The 23,158-nt window shown below is 30.9% G+C and overlaps 4 protein-coding genes across 9 annotated transcripts; 1 reads left to right on the top strand and 3 right to left on the bottom strand.

The window, feature by feature from the left end:
- Positions 1-1,829: 1,829 nt before the first annotated feature.
- LOC137835969 (FCS-Like Zinc finger 10) lies at positions 1,830-4,584 on the bottom strand. 5 transcript variants are annotated; one of them, XM_090302691.1, is made up of 4 exons: positions 4,291-4,567; positions 3,263-3,367; positions 2,266-3,168; positions 1,830-2,179 (listed from the first exon to the last, which is right to left on the bottom strand). In XM_090302691.1, the coding sequence occupies exons 3-4, from the start codon at positions 2,691-2,693 to the stop codon at positions 2,029-2,031; spliced, it is 579 nt and encodes a 192-aa protein (XP_090158817.1). In that variant the 5' UTR covers positions 2,694-3,168; positions 3,263-3,367; positions 4,291-4,567; the 3' UTR covers positions 1,830-2,028. The 5 variants fall into 5 exon arrangements, with proteins under 5 accessions (XP_090158817.1, XP_090158819.1, XP_068500852.2 ...); XM_090302693.1 differs by having other exon boundaries at positions 3,263-3,348; positions 4,291-4,541; XM_068644751.2 differs by having other exon boundaries at positions 2,266-3,367; positions 4,291-4,579.
- A 2,766-nt stretch (positions 4,585-7,350) lies between these two features.
- On the top strand, positions 7,351-9,172 carry LOC137835968 (uncharacterized). Its single transcript, XM_068644750.2, has one exon. It carries the CDS (start codon positions 7,760-7,762, stop codon positions 8,939-8,941), a length of 1,182 nt encoding a protein of 393 aa, XP_068500851.2. The 5' UTR covers positions 7,351-7,759; the 3' UTR covers positions 8,942-9,172.
- A 2,244-nt stretch (positions 9,173-11,416) lies between these two features.
- On the bottom strand, positions 11,417-14,153 carry LOC137835967 (Pentatricopeptide repeat (PPR-like) superfamily protein). The gene is made up of 3 exons (XM_068644749.2): positions 13,898-14,153; positions 13,658-13,789; positions 11,417-13,492 (listed from the first exon to the last, which is right to left on the bottom strand). Exons 2-3 carry the CDS (start codon positions 13,710-13,712, stop codon positions 11,649-11,651), a joined length of 1,899 nt encoding a protein of 632 aa, XP_068500850.2. The 5' UTR covers positions 13,713-13,789; positions 13,898-14,153; the 3' UTR covers positions 11,417-11,648.
- A 1,378-nt stretch (positions 14,154-15,531) lies between these two features.
- LOC137835966 (heat shock 70 kDa protein 15) lies at positions 15,532-20,779 on the bottom strand. 2 transcript variants are annotated; one of them, XM_068644748.2, is made up of 10 exons: positions 20,444-20,779; positions 18,817-20,017; positions 18,285-18,512; positions 17,993-18,088; positions 17,638-17,874; positions 16,863-17,057; positions 16,636-16,782; positions 16,302-16,451; positions 16,083-16,213; positions 15,532-15,997 (listed from the first exon to the last, which is right to left on the bottom strand). In XM_068644748.2, the coding sequence occupies exons 2-10, from the start codon at positions 19,984-19,986 to the stop codon at positions 15,754-15,756; spliced, it is 2,598 nt and encodes an 865-aa protein (XP_068500849.2). In that variant the 5' UTR covers positions 19,987-20,017; positions 20,444-20,779; the 3' UTR covers positions 15,532-15,753. The 2 variants fall into 2 exon arrangements, with proteins under 2 accessions (XP_068500849.2, XP_090158593.1); XM_090302467.1 differs by having other exon boundaries at positions 18,817-19,999; positions 20,444-20,617.
- Positions 20,780-23,158: the final 2,379 nt, after the last annotated feature.

Raw genomic sequence — 23,158 nt, 5'->3', positions numbered from 1 at the left:
AGTGGAATCCTTTTTATTGAAAATTATAACAAACAGTTGGTGAATGTATGAAAGAAATCTAGTTTTACAAACTTCTTCTGCTCAAAATCTAGTTTTAACAACAATCGATTCTTAATCTTTCCTTAAAAATCCAAATTGTATTTCATGTCAGAGAATCTGTCTTATTATTAATAGTTTTTTTTAGATCTCATGACCCTAAACCCTACCAAAAGATTTATGATCATCAAAAACATCAAATCTAGGATCAACAACGTTTTTATCCTTTTTCTATCTTTTACTTCTTCTAGGTTCTAAGTTCAACACATTTATTAGTATTTCTATTAAAAGGTAAACCAAAACTAGAAGCATTGTAAACACTTTTAGTCAATTTATCCCTTAAAAATAAAATATTTTCAAAGAAACATCTCTAAACTTCATAATGAAGCATCACAAATAATATTAATCAATTTATACTTTCTAGAGAAAAATATTTTCGAAGATTAACAAACCATTTTCTAAATTTATTAATAAAATTATTGAAAATTTCTTACATTAACCACCAAGAATCTATAAATATTGATATACTAATAACCAATAAAAACACAATTAATAGTTTTTACTTATAGGAAAAATGTCCTCCAAACCATTTAAATACCAAAACTTTTTTAAAAAGTATAAAAAATAATGAGAAAAAATAATACTTTTTAACAATAATATATGTCTATGTTTTTCTCTCTCAAAAATCTTTTATTTATTTATAATAATAGGACATAAAATCATACCTAAATATTTTCCGCACTTAAAATAATAAGGTAACCAACCCTATATAATAGGAAAAGAGTTACTACTGGTTAAAAAAACGTTTAAAACAACATATATAAAAAAGTACTTAAATTTTTAAATTATAATAAAATATTTACCAAAGAGTAACATTTGTTATCAAATAATTTATAACTTTTGGTAAAAAATAATGAAAAAATATTCTGTATCATACTACTTTAAAGTCATACAGTCATACTAATATTAAAAAACTAATATTAAAAAACTAATATTAAAAAACTAATATTAAAAACTTTAATTATGATAGATAAAATAAATATTTAAACAATAACAATTTCGTATACTAAAAGATTCATTTATTAAGATATTTTAGTTATTAATGTATTTTGTCTTTTGAAGTGATATTGAGTTTTATCATCTAAAACATATTTCTTTGGGTTAGACTCTGAATAAAATTGTTTATTATATTTTCTGGTAAAACACAGTAAATTATATTTCATGTACATCATCACGTATCCGTTATTTTAAATTTTAAAATTCCATCATGACGCATGACTTGAGTTCAAATGCAAGTACTTCATCTTCAAATTTATCTGTTGATCAAACAATGAAAGAAAAACCAGGGTTAATGGGTTGAAACTGATTTTATCTTCCTTCATGTTGTATTTAATGTACTAATGTTACATGAATGTTTCGTAGTAGATATAATATTTGTCTTAATTACTCTAAAAAAATCAGATTTAGGATTATTTATATTTGTTGTGATAGGATTGTGTGTGCTGATAAATTAGCTAATTTAAAATTTATTCACATAGAATCATTTTATTGATATAATAAATTTTAATCTAGTATGTTTTTATAATTCTTTATAAATAAATATAGTTGTATCGTTTTTTTTTAATATATGATTTGGTTTAATCTCCCATATTTTTTTTGTATTTTCTTTTTTTTAATAATATTTTTTTCATATAATGACAGATGATTGTTATTACTTGAGGTGTCAGTCTAACTAAGATGTCAAGTTATATAGTGATACCTAACATAAAAACGTTTATATAAAAAAAAAATGCAAACTCATCATCCACTGAACATTACATATGGTTCTTCATCAGAATGGAGAAAACTCTACCTAACTGAACCATGAAATATGGTTCTTCATCACCAACACACTATATAATTTGCAATGCAACCATGCATAGCACAAACAAATCCTCATAGGTAGATGTTTTCAAATTATTCACTGTCTCTCAAGAAAGTAAAGAAAGTCTGTTATTTGGACAAAAGCAGACCCGTGAGGAAGAGATCATGGTGGCTTGATCCAGGAGAACTCTCAGCTGAGTAAGTCCCAGTTTTCTCCAATTCCTCCCTTACCAAAATTTCCTCTGATCCACACTCAAAACTGCAAAATGCTTTGCCACCCCTGCAAGATATACAGATAGTATATTACAACTATTGCTTTTGTCTTGATTGAAGTAGCAGTAGCATAGTGAGATGTTTGGGACAAACCTGTATCTGTAAAGTTCTTCCTCCCTAACTAATTTCTTATTACATGAGTAACAAAAGCTCAAAACATTGTCAGAATGATAAGGGGATGAACCTTCTGAAAATGTAGGAACTTGAGAAGCCTTGAAAGCAGGTTCTTCCTTCATGCTAAACTCAGTGAAGTCACTGTTGTGACATTCCAAAACGCAGTCACCAAAAATATGTGTTCTTTTGGGGTTTGGACCATGAGAAATTATACAGGTATAATCCTCAGAAAGCTCTATCTCTCTTGCGGAGAGCGAGCCTAGACACCCTTTACTAAAATCAATGGATATCGGAAGAGAATTTGAGTTAATATTCAAAGACTTATCTACCTTTTGTGAGTCTCTGCTTGTCACCAGAGGCAAACTCCTTAATGTAGTAGATGTATTTCCTAAACATAATTCATTCATTCCCAAATTGGAGTTTTGATTTGAGTTTATTAATGATGAAGGCCTAAAGGAACCAGGCAAAGAGACATTGTCAAAGTTTTCCACTTCAGATTTGGGAGTTTTGGTTTCAGAAGGAAGTGAAACTACATAGTTTTTGGGCAAAGAACTAGATTTCAAATAAGGTGCAAAGAATTCATGGTTGTTTGAAAATTTAAGGATGCCAGTTTTCACCTGTGGTCCAAAAATTATACTTTTCCTCTGAAATTTACCAAGGATGTCATTGTTATGTTTGGTTTCATTGACAAGGGAACTTATGATGCCAAGGCCTACTACTTCACTGCCATCAAGCTGTTTCTTATGACCAGTTTGAAATGATGGTCTACAAGACTTTACACTAAAGGGGTTGCTAAGATTTGAGAAGAGTCTGCAATCAAGAGGAGATGTAGGGCTCCAAAGAGATTCAGAATCCAGCAAACCTTTAGCACCAATTCCCAACCTAGAACCAGAGATACAGAAATTTGAGAAACTCATTTGTCTTAATGCATCACAGGGTAAAGAGAATTTGGAAGAAGAATCAGCCATGGAATTACAAATCCTCCAAATATGAGCCTTTCCCTTCTTCTGCATTATCCTAGTACCCCATTCCTCTCAAAAGCAAGAAATCACCATTTCCTTGCTGCATCAAATTCAAAAAGCTAAAGAAACAGCAATGTATTAATTCCCAGACAATAGGAATCACGACCAAAGTTCACAACACATAAAAAAATTGCTAGTTCATTTAGCCACTCAGATTTTTTCCTTTTTCAGAGTACAGAGATATTATGAGGAAATGGAACTTTCAAATTTTGGCACAGATTAGGTGTAGAATTCGTGCAAAATATTAGAAAGTGGTTAAATCTGCAAATCTATTGATACTTTTGGCAGCTCACAGTTGATATCAAGGTGAGTATTCATTTCTATTCCAAATAAACGAGAAATTTGCTGCACAAAGAGCAATACGAGAATCTAAATTTCCTGAAGTGGTAAATTTAGTATGGCAAATCTCATGAGAATTTTAGCACCTTATCAAATAAAAGCTTCTCCAAAGACATTCTCGATAACATAATACTTCGAAACAAATTAGGAACAAACAAATTCATTAACAACATTGATGATCGGATTTAGAAAACTATGAAAAAATTGTAAGAAATACATAATTGAAGTTGCAAACCACCAAAACAGGTCAGATTCCCAGATGATACCTCAAACAAACACATAAAAGTGCAACTGATAAGAAAGCACAGTACAATAAAACATCTAGCTTGGGATTGCAAAAGATCGTTATTTTTCCAAAAAGGAAAAAAAATAGTTCATCAAACACTCAAAAATCAACAGTGAAATAAGCTTATGCAGATTCTGATTATCACCCAAAACAAAATCTAATCTTACAATCCCGCAAAAGTAAAAAGGGTCTCTGATATTGCAAAAAAACATCTTTAGTAAAAAACCACTGAGATTATTTGGAATGAACTCCGAAACCACTAAACATTTTAGGAACAGCAAACTAAAAGAATAAGAAAAATCCTAGAATGCATCGATTGGTGAGGAATGAAAGCAGAGAAATTTAGTGTAAAGAGACCTGCTTTTTTCAATCTGAGGGAAACCCAAATGCGTAAAACTTGCAGTGATGAACATCAGCAGCAAAGACCAAACCTTTTGTTTACACTTACACAACCCTCTTCACATTCTTCTCTTCACAGTTAATCGGATTTCTTTTTTAGTTTTCACCGTCTTCTTCCACCTGCATCTGCATGCATCAAAGTCAGAGAAACAGTGAACTCACTGAGTCTTCCGATGTACTACACACTCTCTCTCTCTCTTTCTCGTCTCACTCTCATCATTGAGAGCTACAATACATATACAAATACGTATTGTCCCTGTACCGTATAATATATATATATATATATACACACACATATATACACGCACGGACATTTTTTATAAAATTTAGTCGGTTTATATTTTAATCATCTAAAAATATTTTTTATTTTTAATTATTTAAATTTTAATATTATGTGATATTAATTAACTAGTTGTATGTTAAAAGAAAAATCAATGTATTTAAATAAATTAAGATCTATAAAATAAAATATATATTATTAATGTATTTGGATCAAAATTATTAATTAGAATGGATAAACAAAATTAAGTTTAGAAGTCACGTTTCACTAGCTTCATACAATAGAAGTTTCGTGTTAGAAAAAAAAAATGAATTGAAATCTTGTTACCATGACTTTGGTGTTGTATCAAATGCAGAAGTTGTCAAGTTTGATCACGATCTTAATTAATAGTGAAGTTATGTATACAAAACACAATTCATAAATATTTTTAATTGAGAAATGAATAAAAAATAAATATGTTGTTAAAATTATTGAACAAATGAATGAAATCATAATCTGTAGTTTTTTAAAAATGTAATAAAAAAATATTTTGCAAATTGTATAATATGTTCTAAATTATTAATATATGTGTAAAAAATTGTAAGGTTTGTTTTAAATAAGACATGAAATAAAATAATATAAAGTGTGAAATGAAGTAAATAAATTGTCTTATAAAAATTGCAAAAATATTACAAGAGATCACATCCTATTATTTGTATTTGTATGAATAATATTATGCTTGGAGATTGAATAAATGAATTGGTTGTTTATGACACTCTAATAAATGAAATTATTTAAAGTTTATGTTATTTTGTAATATTGATTAATGAAAGGTAAGGAAAATAGATACTCATGATTATTAGTTATCTCTTCAATTGTATTTTTTGAATTTAATGTGTCGTATACAATATACTAAAAAGGAGATAATCTTTTTCTCAACCAACTTTTGCATATTATAATATTTATAGTATAATCGTTCCTCTTATATTTAATTCTGGTGTGACATATGCTTGTAACAATTGGAAGAATCATGTCAATGCTTCTTTTATTTCACATCCAACTATTGCAAAAGTTAAAGAGAATATGTTTCGGTTTCCATATCGACCAATTGCAATTAGCAAAGTCCCATGGTATTTTTCAGTAAAAAATGTCCTATCAACTTACACTATTGACTTGCAGTAATTGAAATCATCACTGTATGGCTTAAAAATCCAAAATACATTATCTAAGATGTAACAACAAAATTTTATAAACAAGTAGTTTCCTGTAATGACGACTTCATTGCTAAATAAATTATTATCAAACTTTACAACTTCTACATGATTTGATGCAACACCAAAATCGTAGTATTTGAATACAATTTTAATTCAAAAGAATTTATGGATCAAAAGTCATGAAATTAGAACACAACTTCAATTATATTAAGTCGTACTAATGAAACTCAATTTACTAAATTTTAATATTCATTTATAATTAAGTATTTTCTTAAGTGAGTTGATGAATTAATCATACTCTCTTCCATTTAAATGCACTTAATTATAAGTTGATTGAGTATTAATTAATGACTAGCTAAAAAATTTACACCAAGATATATTCATATGTTTAGACTTGTTTTAATGATTCTAAAAGGAAATGTTATGAACATGGGAAATAAACAAAATAAACATTTTTGTGATCTTTCACCTACATTTTTATCCCACTTAAGAACGTAATTATATATATGTTCTATCTAGAAAAAATTCAATATTATTTATTAACCATCACACACATATTTAAAATTCCCTAATATCCATGAATACTCTTTCTTTTTATTTTATTTTTTATAATTTTAAATAACATTTCTTTAAAATATTTCTTAAAATATAAACTTTTAAAAAAGTTTTATCATAAAGTATTACGTCCTAACACAAGAGTACAGATAAAATTCATCTTTCTAGTAAACAAATTCGAATAAATCATTTTCAATTGTAAGAGTTTTTCTTATCAATGAAATAAAAACCACTATTAATTTTCTTATCAACATCATTATAAAAAAAATAAGATTTCAAAAGAGAATAATTCTAATACATATACTTATTATTCATAAGTGTATAATAAAAGTAAATCTTTTGCATTATTACGACTTCCTAATTGTTTGCAATATAAACACAGAAAGTGCAAAAATCGAAATAGAAAGAACCACAGTGTATTTTCACATATTTTTGTGAACAAATACTTTGAAAATCATACAATTGAATCAAACTAAAAGAGACATTTTTAATTTGAATGATAAGTAAAACAGGATTTTAATTGTATAAAATTAATTTAAAATTTAGATTACCAGCACTGAGATTAAATAAAAAAACAAAATAATGCTTTAAAAAAAATAAGAGAAAAAAAGTCACTTTTTACTTCTCTCAAATATTATTAGTTATGACCCTTTACACATATTTAATAAATATACAAATAATGCATCCTAATTCGGAAAGCTAATTTTATCATTTTTATTTTTAATATTATTTTTATAATTTATTTATTTTATTAATAGTAAAAATATCTCTATTTTATTTTGCTGTTTTTAAAATAAAGATAATTTTTTTAATAATTTAAAAATTTGAATCATGCACGAAGCGTGACGTGGTTTTTTCTTGGAGACGGGATCGAGATCTTGGGTTTAACAATGCGTCCAAATATAATATGAAAATAATAATAAGAAACTAAAATTAAATAAATAAAAAATGAAAAGTATTAATTATACGGCACGCACCAGGCTCACGTTAGCAAAGAGCACCTTCTATCTCTGTGGAACTTGTGATGGTGCTTTGCCAAATGACAGTTTCTTTATTTTCCTTTTTTTCTCACTCTGTTTGCAATTTCTCACACTTTTCGTTTCCCAGAAATTGCGTTCTCTCAGGTATGAAACACTAATCACAATCTTCTCATGTTTCATGCTTTTGCTTTTATCTCATGAAATTCAATGAGAAATTGGATGCAATTATTTTTCCTAAATTCATTTTGTTCATACATGCAAGAAATATTATTGTGAATATTAGGGTCATGCAATTGATTTTGATTGGAATAGAATATTAGAGTGTGCTCAAAGAGGGTTTGTTGAATGGTTGGTTAAGGGAGATAGAGAGATATTACTAGTTTTGTAGCTCTAGTTTCCTACCAATATTCTGTTTCTCAATGGATGGCATTGAGGATGATGCGAGCTATCACCCTAACCCATATCGCATCATCAGTCACCAACGAGGTTATGGTTATGGCTATGGTTTTGGTTATCAGAATTCTCCATATTCCCCCCTCCCGGTTAATGCTGAGTATGCCCATCATCATGATGAAGATGAAGAACAAGAGCAGTTAGAAGGAGATGATGAGGTTGATCAAAGTAACAGCCTTCAGCTTGGCCAAAAGGATGGGGATGAAGAAAATGGCATGGATGGGGGTGGTGATGAAAATGGTGATGAGGAAGAGGAGGTAGAGGACAATAAACAGATTACTTATTATGCCACTAAGACTGAAGATGATTTGGAGTGGCACCCAAAGAAGCAAAAGCTGAAGAGTTTGATTTCAACCTATGAACTTGCTCCTCGTGTGCCAGCGCCATCAGCTGCAGCAGCTCCAGTTCCTTCAGCTCCCAAACCATCTTCTGGGGGTAGGAATTCACTTACTGACTGGACTGAGCATGAGACATTTGTTCTTCTTGATGCATGGGGATATAGGTTTCTTCAACATGGAAGGAAGAGTCTTCGGTGTGAGGAGTGGCAGCAAGTATCGAAAATGGTAGCACGAGTTTCTAAAATTGAAAGGACGGAAACTCAGTGTAGAAACCGCCTTGACACACTGAAGAAAAAATACAAGAAGGAGAAGGCTAAATTTCCAGATAGTGATGGTGGAGATTGCAAATGGGTTTATTTTAAAAAGATGGATGAGCTAATGAATTCTCCTCCACAGCAAGTTGGTATCTCTTGTGGTTTGGATTCAGGAGAGTATGTTTTTACGAACCCCGGAGTTTATTTGAATCATGCTAATGGATTGGATGAAATAAGGGATAGTCCTGAGAATGTGGAATCTACCGGTGAAGAAGGTTCGGATGGACTTCAAGCAAAGAAAAGGAAAGGAAGGAGCAGTGGTGAGGCTTCTTCCTTCAGGTTACTTGCCGATTCCATTCAAAAATTCAGTAAGATATATGAAAAGATAGAAAATAGTAAAAGGCAGCAGATGATGGAACTGGAAAAGATGAGAATGGATTTCCATAAGGATTTGGAAACACAGAAGAGGCAGATGTTTGGGAATTTGCAGTTTGAGATTTCAAAACTAGAGCAGATAAATGATGAGAACGATGATTCTGCTGAGAATGGTATGTGAAATCTTATGCATTGTAGTTGCCATTGCTGTGTAAGATACAATGAAGACACTAGATTATTAGTTGTATCATATTTGAGGCATTTTGCCCCTTCTTGCCAGCAATATTGCATTTTACTACCAAGTCATTGTTTCCATTTTCAAAATTGTGCTCAATGCCTATCTGGTCTATTTCTTTACTGTTATATTTTCAAATTCATGAATAAGATTCGATGATGTGAATTACTTACTAAATGAGTTGACATTTTTATTTATAGTTTTTAAAGAAAACAGAGATTGTTCATGTATATGTTATTTAACAGGTGATCGATTACAGTTCATTCTGTATCAAATCTTATAGAAGATATCGTATAAATAGATTCATTTCCAATTTTGTTGCCAAGTTTAGATGAATAATGTTTCTGCAGTTTTATAATCCCTGTGGTGTTCATGTCAAACCCTCAATCCATCACTGTTATGATCATGTGAAAGGGCTCAAGTTCCTTTAATTTGGATTCAGATCCATATGCAGATAACTTCATGCAGTTTTACATCGTTTCCTTTTATGACAAATCTTTCTGAAATATATGACATCAAATAACTCTGCTATCCCCCAATAGACAGGGAAAGGCATTAGACAGCTACTATCAAATTAAAAAATAATTTGCTACATAAAAAAAAAAACTTCTGTCCACCATTTTTCGACAGATAATGTGTGATATCTGTTCAATTTGGAGCCTATAAAAGAAGTTGCAATGAGAACATGACTTGCAAAGAAGAATGATTGATTTGACCAGGTGACAGGCTCCTAACTCATTGTCTGTTATGGAGAAACGCCCCAAATGGAAAGTTTAAAGAAAAGCGTGCTCTGAAATATATAATTGACGCATGCCCTCAAAGATTATTGTAAGCCTTATACTTCATAATACTTTTGGGCACCCCTATTTTTATTTTAAATCGAATCTTATTTTACATCAATTAGAAATATAATTAAATTATAATAAATTTATTAAATCATATTTGTATTCAAGATATTTACTTTTTGGTATGAAAAAATATGTTGAATATTTGCTATAATTAAATAACATTATATAAGTATATGCAAATACAATAGTTGAATGATTGGTGATGAGTTTATAAACATACACATCTCAGTTTTTTTATTAAATGTTATTATTCAATTCATTTTGTAAATTTTGTTTTTTTCCAAGAGGTTTTCAGTACTGTCCTTTGAGTTGTTTTCATGGATTCCTCTGATTGACAATCGTACATAGAATAGAAGTGGTAAAGAAAAAGGTAAAGTTTAACCACTTTTCTAAAGGGGAGGGACCATAGCATTTTAATTTGGAGTACAAAGGGTTTATAATAGTCTTAAAATGTTCATTATTATTATCTCCCTCTCCCTACCAAGTCTTATCTTGCTATCCCTCCAAAATGAACCCATGTGGCATGTTGTGCTAACTTTTAATTGTAACAAGTTTGTATATAAATGTTATAGATTTAGGAATAACCATATTTTATATTATATAGGTATAAATTTTACTTTAATTTTATAAGATTGAATTGAACTTAAAATTCACTTTTTAATATGGTATTAGAATCATTTAGAGTCCATTATAATTATTATAAGAAAGAGCATATCTAAATCTTAATAAAAATTTATTAAGATTATCATTTAATTCATTCAAAAAATGACTTCAAAATCTAATTTATAGTTTTTCATCATTCACTTGTCAAAACCTTCTATTCAACTTACCTGCTTTTCTCATCTTTTGGTAAGGTTAGACTATAATGCAACTTTATAGAAGTTAACTCCTTACATTTTAATTTTCAAAAACTTAAAAGACATGTTAAAATATTAATTTTAGTAAAGCACTGCATATTGATGCTGCAAAATACAGTCATATCTTTATAATTGTGCAAACATAATTTTCCTAAAGCTATTGGGTGTAACATTAAGAGTTGATTTGGTCAAATTTCTAGAATTTTTTTAAAATATGAAATTTATTTTTGCACAAGTTCGATGAAAATAAAAAATTAAAAAAGTTATACGAAAAAAAGTTTTTCAAATTAATTTATATATAAACTAATTTTAACTTACAAAAAAAGTTAATTCATTTTTTTTGATGTTTTTCACTAATCCAGAATAACTCTAAATACTTCAAGGATGTAAGTCAGATTAACTTGTGTTACTATTCTTAAGGCGGATTATAGAATAAGTATGGTTAACTGAAAGAATAAGTTGCTATTTATATCATTACTCAAAATAAAAGACATGTAAATAAACTGTTTTTGAATGTGCTATCTATTACTCAAAATAAAGAGTCGCACTATCCATAAAACAATTTTCTAACGTAATAATATTACTTCTTTCTCTATTTATCTTCCATCCTTATCTACCCATTGATGGTAAAAAGAATTGCAAGCCATTGTTTGGAAGAAAAAAGAAAAACTCTGACACATACAACATAATTAACATAGCATAAAGGTCAGGGTAACTAATTAATGTAATAAAAAAATTCCTTCCTCAGATTGAAATCAACTACACTTTCTATGGTTTCTAAACTAATATATGAGGGATTTTTCTACAATATTGGTTTTCTTCATTGAATGTTCCTATCCCCTTGTAATAAAAAACATTAGTTCCTCACTTCAAAATCAGTAATGCAATTCAAGGGTATAGTTAATAATCATTAACAGAGTCTCTCAAAAAGGTGATACCAGACGGCTCTCATGACTCTACCATTTTACAATCATCAACCTTACCGACTGCCTCAAGTATTGAGGAGTAGGTGATGAGGTCATACTGAAATCCTTTTGAACTCATTTCTTGCATAAGTTTTGCAGCCTCTTCAAACATACCTGCTCTGCTTAGACAACCAAGAATGGTGTTGTAAGAAACCCCATCTGGCTTAATAGTTGAGTTCTTCATTTTTGTAAACATTTCCAAAGCACGCTTTGGGCCACCTGTTCTAGCCAAACCATTCAGGACAATATTATGAGAATTTATATCTGGGGTGCAACCATTTTCTTCCATAGCTCTAAACAAGGAGAAAACTTCATCCACCCTTTCAGCCCTTACCATTCCAGTCATGAGAGCATTATAAGCATAAACATCAGGGGTGCATCCAAGTTTTTTCATCTCGTTAAAAAGATTGATAGCTTCATTGAGTCTCCCACATTTTCCAAAATGCTTAATCATTACAGCATACACACGAGCACTTGAACTTCCACAGTTCTCCTTCAACTCCTGGAATAGCTCATTTGCAACATCATAGCGCTTTGCTACTCCGAGGGTGTTGATCAGGCTGCAGTAGGCAGCAGGACAAGGTGGAAAGCCTTTTTCATCCATCTCCTCAAGAAGCAACAGAGCCTTCTCAACTCGATTTGTTTTGCAGAAACCATCAATGAGAATTGAATAAGTAAATGAGCTGGGGACTATTCCATCTTTCTTCATCCTCTCAAACCATGAAGAAGCTTCAGAAGGTGGCGCTTTGGCCTCGAATAAAGATTTGATGATGGTATTATATGTCACAACATTAGGAGCACAATTCAGCAATTTCATTTCATCAAAAAGCTTAATAGCATCTCTTAAGCGATCAGATCTTCCCAAAATATTAATCAAATTATTCATCAGAATGACATCAGGTTTACAACCATCTTTCAGCATCTTCTTGTATGTCATGTATGCTTCTTCAACCCTCCCAGACTTCCCCAGCCCCCTTATCAATTCTGTGTAAGTAAAGACAGTTGGGAGACACCGCCTCACTCTCATCTCCTTGAATAGGCCCAATGCTTCTTCAACCCTACCCAACTTAAAGTATATTCCCATTAAAGTTGTATAAATCTTCGCAGTGGGCTCCAATCCATTTTCCTTCATCTCATCAAATAATCTAATGGCAGAGTCATCACGATTTAGTTTAGCAAATGCAGATATAAGTGCACTGTACGTAACGGTGTCAGGAAAACAATGGCCTTCGCTGCACATTTCATTATATAGCTCATGGACCTTTTCATGATGCCCCTCTTGCATCAGCATCAAGATGACAGAGTTGTAAGTGGTCGCTGTGGGTCTGCACTTGCGACCCTTAACCTGGTAAAAGACAGATAATGCCCTGTTAACCATCTTGATCCTGCCCAAGATCTTCACAATTTCAGACAATTCAGCAGGACCCATTGCACATGAACCCTTAACCATGTCTTGTATTGTCTTCCACACGTCGCCAAACATCCTATGTTCATCCAAGCAGCGAATCAACGCCATGTAAGTGGTTGAATCATGTTCAAAATTCCTCCTCTTCCCAGCCCACTTAAAAAACTGAGTCTTAACACTGACCTCAACATCTACCTTCAGAATCTCGCGAACCAAGCGAGCATCAACCTTCAGTTTCAGCACTTCCAAGGCCTTTTCTGCATCAGGTCCCCATTTAAATATTTTCAAAATCCTAATGAATCTCTCATCCAATGTCCGAGAATAAGGTTCCTTCCTCGACCCATATCCTCCTTTCACGGGAACGTTCTGGTGGTTTACTTCATGGGGATTAGGCAACCGAAACATTTGAACAATCTCATTTTCTGCGAGTTTAATAAAAATCACACCAAATCAGATATGGTAAAAAATTCCATTGCCTGAATTCAAATCAAACAAACTCAGAAGTTACAGTTGATAATATCAAACAAACAGAATAAACAGCAACGACAAAGAACATCATTTAAGTTGAGTGAGCGAGTGAGTAGAACCTGTTTGCTTTAATCTCTGAGAGAAAGGGGGAAAAGTTGATATTCCCCTCTTCATTGCAGCAATGATTCAGCAAGCATCATTGGATCTTCATCGAGCTATATGCTACGACAACAAAACTTGCGTACCTGAAACTGAACGTAACAAATTTTTCTCTCATTTTAATTTCTGCGACAAAGCATGAACTGCAAAAGGTTTGCTTCAAAATTAAATATTCAATCAATGAGATTCGAAACCCATACATGATATTCGCAACCTTCTCTTTCGTCTCTTCAACATAAAAGTAGAATTGTGTTGAACCTGTTTTTTTATTAACGGTATTCGCAACCTTCTCTCTGTTTTTTCAGTTTTCACACTTCACACCGTAGACGAAGCAAATACCCAAAAGAAGAAGGAAAAAAGAACAACTAATTGGGCCTGTTTCCATCAAATGGGCTGGGCTTCTTATAAAAACTTGTGAATTGCTTCTTCCTGCACCCCATACTTTTTTGTACCACCCTTAAGCTTTTGTATTTCAAAAATATATGATTATGTAATTCAGAAGTTTTTTATAATTATTTTCAGAAGTCTTTTATAATTATTTTTAGATAATATAATTCAAAAAAATTTCTATATACAAGATTACCTTATGGATTATAATGAAATTATAATTATTTTTAGATTATATAATTCAAAAAAAAATTCTATATACAAGATTACCTTATGGATTATAATGAAAGTTTTTTAAAATGTATTAAAATGTATTATTAGTTTCTGAATAATGAAATTTTAAAATATTTTTTTAAAATGTATTATTAGTTTCTGAATTTCATAAATATAAAGAAGACTTCCATATCCAAAAACATTCAAATTATGTATGTGGTATACAAAAGATAAAAAAATATTTTTACATTTGATATGAAAAATATGGGAGTGAGACAAGAAGGTACGGAGGTGCACGAAGAAGGATGTAAAAATTCACAAATCAGGCCCGTGATATTAGGTTGAAAAAAAATCTTATTATTATTTACATTCTAAATTTACGTTTTGTTCAACATTCCCCATTATTCATCTCTTTCTCCCTCTTATTTGATTCTTTTGGAAAAAAAATCTACCTCAGATTTGTGTCTTCCATTTTGTTGGTTCCTTTTTAATAACATTTTTTTTTAATAAAATGGTATGAAAAAAATAAATGTAACAAAAACCAAATCCACAATGTTCTATTTATTAACTTAATATTGTTTTAAAAATTAGAAACTAATTGCGTGTTTAACTAAAAATCACTATAATTTCTTAAATATCACCCTCTCCTTTGAACTTAATTAAATTATAGTAGTCTTGAATTATGAAATACTCCTCTAAGTAAATTATTATACAATACTTGAAAATTTGTTCTGCGTTTGGAGTTTTAGAGAATTTAAACTATTTCGTTAGCAAAATATATTATTAGAATAGACAACTTTTGAAGATAAGAAAGTGGAAGAATTTAAAAAATATATATATGTAATTTTACCCATATAATTAAGTTTAATAAAATAGAAAACATATGATTTAAATTTAAAAGCCTGAAAAATACACATGATAGTTATCACAGATTTAATCATTTTGTATTTAAATGTTTCCAATTAAAAAGTTTTAAAAAAACTAATGAATTCAAACAAATATGTTTCAATATGTCAAATATAAAATACTTGAAAGAATAATAATTTCAATAACTCTATAGAATTCAGCCCAACTTCTGGATCCTAAAGATGATTAACTGACCAATCTTACTAAAAACAGATTCTATTATATAACATTAAAAGGCATTCCTCTAACCTAAATTGCAGAAAGAAATGTAAGAAGATTCACAAAGGGAAATGGGGAAAAAATGGAACATCGAAAGGAAAATCGAAAGTTTAACTCAATGAAACCAAGCATTGTAATTCCACTTATAGAAAATGGTACACAAATAATCTAAAATCCTAGAGATCGTAAGAGTTTGACAAAAAAAAAAACCGGGCCCAAGACCATAATTCACCCATAAACAAATTTTCCAGCATCAACTCACCCATACCTACTTTTTCAGGCACAATGTACGTATCATAGAAAGAGATCATGGCAAAATCAACAACAAAAATTAAGCAGAGCCTGTGTTCTCTGATTTCTCAGTCTCCATTGGTTCAGCAGATGGTGGTGGCGGGGCCGGATTACCATTGTCCCCTGCATTTTCATTACTGCTGGCATTAGGGTTCTCTTGAGATGGTGATTGTTGGGGCTGCTGTTGCTGTTCACCACCCTGAGGAGGTGGGGTTGCTGGTGCTTCTGGAGTGGCTGGCTTTGGTGGAGGTGGCTTTGGTTTTGTCATAATTGGCTTACAGAACCTTTTATTGAAACACAATTGAGCAAGGTTAATGAAAATGCCGCACACAGAAGAGAGACCTAAATCTAAAGAACAAAAGCAAATACCTGTCAACAGCTTCAGCTTTCTTTCTTATGTCAGCTGACAAAAGTACAGGGGAGGCATACTTTGGAAGCGTATCCTGTTGAAGCTTTTTCTCCCTGAGCCATTTCTCAGCTTCCAAGCATTCATTTAAGACCTGCAAAAACAAATAAAATGGAAAACATGTCCAGCTCAATGCCAAATAGGAAAATATGAATAAGAGAGAATCAGTATCAACCAATTACCTTCTGTTTCTCATTGATGTCGATGTGATCAAATTTGGGATCACTTGACATTGCAGCTTCTCTATAACTATTTATACAATAGACGAGTTGGTCAATTATTGAACCCCTCTCCGTGTATTCTTTGTAACGCTCTTCAACTGGATCACCTTGCTGCAATCAAGTAAATATCCAATCAGATTGTAAAAACTAAAAACACAAACATATCATTTTCGCCCATGTTTATGAATAAGACTTATGTTCATTCCATCCTTGGAAAGTACTCTCTAAAACAACCAGGCCTTAAGAATACCATAATCAGCTAGGGTCAGATATTTTAATCCCCGAAATATCTCACCTTCTTGAGCTCTTCTAGTTTGGCAATGTATACACCTTTAGTCTCATCTTCACCATCTTCATATAGCCAGTCTTCCACCTCCTGAAGTTTAGTAGTGAATGCTTCCCTCTCTGAATCAATGACAAACTCTTGGTATTTGTCATTAAGCTGAAATGATAACAAGAAATTAGTTTGGTAACGATCAAATACTCCACATAAAATAACAAGAAAATCATGACAACTCTAACCTTGTTTCTCATGTCATAAACATAAGCCTCTACAGCATTTTTCTTGTCTTTTGTTTCCTCCATCACTCGATCTTGCAAAGCCATTTCAAACTCCTTCTCGACAGCTTTCTGAACATCCGCAACTGACATTGCTCCATAAACTACCTCCACCACGGGAACATTTATTTTCTTCACCTTCTTCTTTGGAGCCTCAGCCTGTTTCAAGTAAAAGCAGTTCAATTACTACCTAAAAAGGACCAAATCGACAACTTGATCAATGGGCATAATACAAAGGTCATTTAATATTCAAACTACTGGAAAGGAATCAGTTAGGTCACCCTTGATTTATTTTCTTGTTTGATAAATTATTTTCAATATTTGATTGACAAAAATTGGACAAAGGAAACATGAAAACAAGACCTTATAAGGGTTAAGTCAATTGTAAATGAAGAGCTGAAAACAAAACAAACAGCTTCGTGCACCTCAAAACAAGGAAAAATGCGAAATACCACATTTAATCCAAACAATGTCCAGAAAAATTAAGTTCACACTATCATCTTATATACCAAATATACTATTTATTATAATTCATTTAAGATCTAATAAACTCCTGACTCTGATCGCAATTGTCAATGGTGTCTTATTGATGAGTATACTATCAGAACAAAATATAGACAGAAAACCACAAAACAACATAAGATCTAAATATCAAAAATAGAAATATCACATCTAAAAAAATTAACAATTACACAAAACACATTTCAATCATATGCTTAAATTTTCTTTTGACCATTACCTTGGTATCAGTATCCATTTGCACAGGTTTATCTCCTGCTTCAGGGGTACCATTTTCAGCCCCAGCGACATCAGCAGATGGATTGGCATTGACATTAGCATCTTGCATGTTAACATCATTGTCATTGGCGCTAGGAGGTGTGGCAGTATCAGCAGCAGCCTCATCAGTTTCCATCTTGGTATTTTCTCCTGCTGATTCTTTGGAAACAGGAACCTCAATTTCTTCCTCTTCCAAGAGCTTAAGGGAGAAAAATGAGGTAAGAAACAGGGGCCATATGGTTTACTTCCATAATGACTTCACAGGTATACAGGAGAAATAAGAAAATAAAAAACCAATGCTACAGGGAGGGACTTACAGTTGCAGATTCGATAGATACAATTCCATGCAGATTCAACCTAACTCTAACTTTAATTTTTGCTTTTTCACCTTTTGTTGATTGAAAAGGGCCAATCTGCATACATTTTAGTACACTTGGGGCGTCATATGATTGTCAAAAGAATGTATTTTGTGTGCGTATAAATAAAAACTTTAAAGCAGACTTACAGTATATGTGCTGCTCTTTGCACATTTAACTTTGGAGTCAAATGACTAACAAAAGAACGTATTATGTGTATTGCATGTAAATAAAAACTTAAATACCAACTTACAGTGTATGTGCTGATCTTTGCAGGTGTTTGCAAACCACTCACATCATCATATTGAACATCAATAGAAAACGTTCCTTGCCTGTAGATTGTCAGTGCCTTAAAACTTGGTATGGGATTTCCCTTGGGGAAGACAAGGGTACTTTGTTTACTATCTGGTCCACTTTCCTGTGCATCAGAGCTTGAACCTTTCCACGAGAGAGAAATTGAGAAAGGAAAGCTTTCATTGACCTTCACATCATGAAACAGAAGATCAAACTTATATAAAATATAATATTAACACAAGACAAACAATTCACCACAACAAACCAGCAGTTGTTAAGCATAATTTACAATGAAATTATAATCTAATGTAAAGGGAGATACCAAAGAAAAAGCAATTCAAAGTACATAACATGTACCCGAAAAATATCAAACAAATGCTGAAAACATGATTCTTGAGATCTAAACAAACAGTTCTACATTAGTCTAAACAGTCTTGCATTGTCAAAGGGGCTTTTGAACCAGAGAATAATACAAGCAGAAAGAAAATTACCTGAAACTCCCTCACTTTAAAAGTTGGACTGAGAATTGCGCACTGTAATGCACAGCCCTTGGCAACACACTCACTTGCATTCATTGTCCGTCTAGGCTCCTTTTTGAAGAAATCTGTCAATATTTTGTTTATAGCTGGTACCCGGGATCCAGAACCAACCACCTCAACCACGTGAATATTATCAACTGTAAGACCTGCCTCCGCAAGTGCCTTCTCCAATGGTCCCTTCACTCGTTCCAAAATTGGAAGACTTAGTTGCTCAAACTCATCACGCTTGATAAAGCTTCTGACATCCTTCTCATCCATCAAGCACTCTATGTTTAGAGGTGCCTCTGGATTAGCACTAAGCACCTTCTTCAGCTTCTCACAAGCAGCCCTCAATCTTATACAAGCCCTAGCATTTTGCAATACATCAATCTTGTACTCATCCTTAAACTTTGTAGCAAAATAATGGAACAAAACCTCGTCAAAGTCCCTCCCACCTAGAGACCTATCGAATGACTGGGCCAACACTTTAAGCTGACCCTTTTTAAATCCAGCAATGCACACTTGCATGCTGGCATGTCCAACATCAACAAAGGCAACATTCAGCTGATCATTTTCAGGAAGATCGGTCTTATAAATTCCATAAGCCAATGCAGTTGCTGTTGTTTCATGAAATAGTCGAAGAGGGTGTAACCCTGCTATAGTGGCTGCATCCAAGACTGCCCTCCTCTGCAGATCAGTAAAATAAAGTGGAATTCCAATGCAACAATCAACAACAGCAGCATTCAGATTTTTCTCAGCTATTTCTTTAAGGTTTGATAACATCATTCCAAACACTTGGGTAGGTGTAAATGTTTTAACATCACCCAAGTACCTTGCATGAATCAATGGATATCCATCAGGCCCTTCAGTGACAAGAAAAGGGTAAGTTTTCAGATCTCGCTGCAGTTCAGGATCTGAAAATTGTCTACCAATCAAGCTCTTTATCTGTGAGATTGAATTCTTTGGATTCATCATAGTAGTTGCAGCTCCAGCGGTTCCAAGAAACCGTTGTTTGTCACCAAAGCATACAATTGCAGGTGTTTCACGCTTGGAATCATCATTGAGCACCACATCAATCCCCCTCTGTCTTGCAACCGCAACAATGCAGCTTTCGTTACCAAAATCAAATCCAACCACACTCATTTTTGCTTGATCTCTAAGTCCAAAAAAACACCTGATGAAGGAAAACAAAACAAGTCCTACAGTACTAACTCATGCACTGTCACATAAGCAACAATCAAATACAACAGTTATTCAAATACATTATAACATCCATAACACAACATTCAGCACTACAAATTCCATATATAAAAAAATAGCATCTTGAAAAAGAAACAAAACATAATCTTGCATGATAAACCAAGCTTAGGAGATCAAATCATTCCACACTTCCCAACAAAACTGCAGTTTAACATTCATAAATTCAGGCAACAAGCAAAAGACCAAACACAACAAAAAAAACTTCCTCTTAATTCAAGAGGCGGTAGCATAAACCTTAATTCTAGAGAAAATGCATGGATATATTAAGGAGGAGACACAGATCTATGAGAAAAAGAGGCAAAAGGAAGAGAAATCTAAGGAAAGAGGAAATAGGGTTTACCAGTGGAAGGCGATCGAAAAACAGAGAGAAAGAATGAGAAAAAGGGTTTTGAGAGGTTCTGGAACAATCCTAATAAAGGGGGCTAGAGAGAGTAGAGGGAGTGACTCTTGAGTTAGTTTGGTCTGGGGCCGGTGTGGTATTTTGGGTTTGTGTTTAATATTTGTGTTTGTGACCTTTGCACTTCTTAAATTTCCAGTTTTTAACGAAACAAAAGACGTGCTCCACTCAATTGGTCCCAGAGATGTCTGGAGAATCCTCTAACCTTCTAGAAACATCCATTACTCGGATCTCTTCGTCCCTCTTTTTGCTTTTTGAACCCTCCAATTGGGCCTCTTTCGGCTTTCGGTTCGGCCTTTTTACTTAATAACTCGTCACAATTACTACACTCGGTTTGGAGTTCCAATTCCATCAAAAAAAACCCTCACGAAACAAAATAACTAAATGGTTAAATTTAAATTAAGGAAATCAAAACTATATATATTCTTGTTATAAAATTATTGGTTTAAATCTTCCACAAAGTCAGGGTGAAAACAAAAAAAATAAGATTCAATAAATAAATTTTATTGTGATTAAAAAGTATGCAGTGATTTTTTCTATATAAATTAATTTCAGTTAAAATTTATTAATCTATAAATGTTATCCATTGTTTTTCTCTCATATAAAAAACTTAAATAATTAAGCAATATAGTGTACAGTTTTTATAGTACAGTTTAATTATTATTTAAATAAAAATAATGAAATAATGTACATAAATGAATAAGTTAATGTTTAAATAGAAATGACATATACTCATTCTGGTAATTTGGAAACTTTGTCTAGTCAATTTTTAAATTATGAAAAATTTAATATAATATAATTTTGATAAATATTTTAAAAATATATATATAGTTTTAACTTTTTTTAAATCTTATCATATCGTAATTTTTAATTATTTATAACTTTATTCAATTATGTATAATTCTATCATTATTTTGAACAACAGAAGGAATGTGAATGATGTTCATGTGTGAAATTGAAGTAAGATTTTAGATGATAAGTGATCTTGATATAATAATATGTACAATATATCATTAACTTCACTAATGATTTCAATAACGTAAATTAATGTTTTATATTGTGAAAAACTTAATAAAACATTTAGTTATATATAATGAGTTTTGACTTTTTTAAGTCTTAAACTTACTCTAAACTTAGGATTAAAGTGATGTTATAAAAAGAAACTTAATAAATATAATTATTATAAAAAAAAAGCTTAAATAGAGAAAAAAACACATAACAATTTACATAGGGTAAACTGGTCATTCAAAAAATAATATTTTCAAAACTCTCAGTTCCTTTTCATCTTTAACACGGTTTTTTTTTTCTTTAAATTATCTCAAATAATCTTCATGAAATCAATATACTTAAATAGTAAAATAAGTTATACCAAACAAAGTGTAAAATCAATTGTTTATTTTAAAAGTAATTTTTACACCCTAAAATCTAGATAAAAAAAATCAAAACAATGACTAATAAAAAATAATTCCACAATATCTAATAATAAAAAACAAACCTAAAATATTTATGAAAAATAACAACAGAAAACTTTCCAGTATCAACAAATATGAACAGAAAAAAAGTTGGATAAAAGAAACCACCCTAAAGATTCGTCACCACAAGTTTATATTTTGTTTAATTATAATATTATTTTTTACATAGTCAAAATAACACTAAAATAATTTAAATATGATAATTAAATATCTGTAATTTAAAAACAATTAAAATAAAATTAAAATATTATTAAAATGTGACTTTACAACACTATTAAAAAAAATTATTGACTAATGAAGCAATGACTCTGGAATCATCGAATCAACCCTGCATTGGGAATCTTCCAATAAAATGGTTGTTTCTTTGTTTTAGTCAAAATAAATTTCAGTGCATTTTCACTATCCACCTACTCGGTTGTCATTTTCAATATATATTTAATTTGATTTAATAACATTTTTTTTTCAAAACTAAAAATTTGGATAAATAACTTATAAAATAAAAAATAACAAAAAATTAAAAACTGAAAAATGGTCAATTTTATTTTCTTAGAGTTTTAAACCTAAAACTACTGTTTTTACTGGAATCAAAATAAAAATTTCAAATAATATATATTTGTAATTTACATTATATATTATATATTAAAAATATAAATAATATTTATATATAATTACTTTAATGATATCAGTAGAAAAACATAATTTTCTATTAATATAAATGTATATGTTATTTGATTAATCAAGGTTTGTTTCAAAGCATAAACCATGGTGATAAAACCCCACTTTTGCATATATAACAAATTTTATTTGTTTAAGCAATTTTTGTATAGAAACATATAAATTTACACGTTAACTTTTTTTTAAAAGTAAATTATTCACAGTTTTACTTTATTTTGTTTGTTAATGTTATCTAACTTGGAAACATATATATTTGTATTTTAATAATTAAAAATATATTTTAAAATGTATTGTTAAGATTCTAAATTAATGTGATATTGAAAAATATTTTGTTTCTTGTCTTTAGATGTTTCAATTATTATTTTTTTATTCTTTTTACCAGTCTTGATGGCAAACAATGTCTTTACACATTAGATGATTCATTATCACTACATGTTTTGTTTGAACAATTTGAAGAAGTAACTATTGTTGATAATATTTAACTTTGAAATATATTTATATATATATATTG

Source organism: Phaseolus vulgaris, chromosome 5, assembly GCF_051622355.1.
Source record: "Phaseolus vulgaris cultivar YP4 chromosome 5, ASM5162235v1, whole genome shotgun sequence".
Classification (NCBI taxonomy): domain Eukaryota; kingdom Viridiplantae; phylum Streptophyta; class Magnoliopsida; order Fabales; family Fabaceae; genus Phaseolus; species Phaseolus vulgaris.
Note: the sequence above shows the minus strand (reverse complement) of the source record. Positions and strands in the feature narration are given on the sequence as shown.

What these genes read in the sequence shown, in the direction of transcription:
- LOC137835969 (XM_068644752.2), bottom strand. Translation starts at nt 3,299, where the DNA reads ATGCAGAAGAAGGGAAAGGCTCATATTTGGAGGATTTGTAATTCCATG. An exon ending in GAAGAACTTTACAGATACAG is followed by an intron (nt 2,180 to 2,265) that starts GTTTGTCCCAAA and finishes TATATCTTGCAG; the next exon opens with GGGTGGCAAAGCATTTTGCA.
- LOC137835968 (XM_068644750.2), top strand. Translation starts at nt 7,760, where the DNA reads ATGGATGGCATTGAGGATGATGCGAGCTATCACCCTAACCCATATCGC.
- LOC137835967 (XM_068644749.2), bottom strand. Translation starts at nt 13,712, where the DNA reads ATGAAGAGGGGAATATCAACTTTTCCCCCTTTCTCTCAGAGATTAAAG. An exon ending in TCAGAGATTAAAGCAAACAG is followed by an intron (nt 13,493 to 13,657) that starts GTTCTACTCACT and finishes TTAAACTCGCAG; the next exon opens with AAAATGAGATTGTTCAAATG.
- LOC137835966 (XM_068644748.2), bottom strand. Translation starts at nt 19,986, where the DNA reads ATGAGTGTGGTTGGATTTGATTTTGGTAACGAAAGCTGCATTGTTGCG. An exon ending in AACTAGAAGAGCTCAAGAAG is followed by an intron (nt 16,452 to 16,635) that starts GTGAGATATTTC and finishes ACTTGATTGCAG; the next exon opens with CAAGGTGATCCAGTTGAAGA. An exon ending in AAAGCTGAAGCTGTTGACAG is followed by an intron (nt 15,998 to 16,082) that starts GTATTTGCTTTT and finishes TTTCAATAAAAG; the next exon opens with GTTCTGTAAGCCAATTATGA.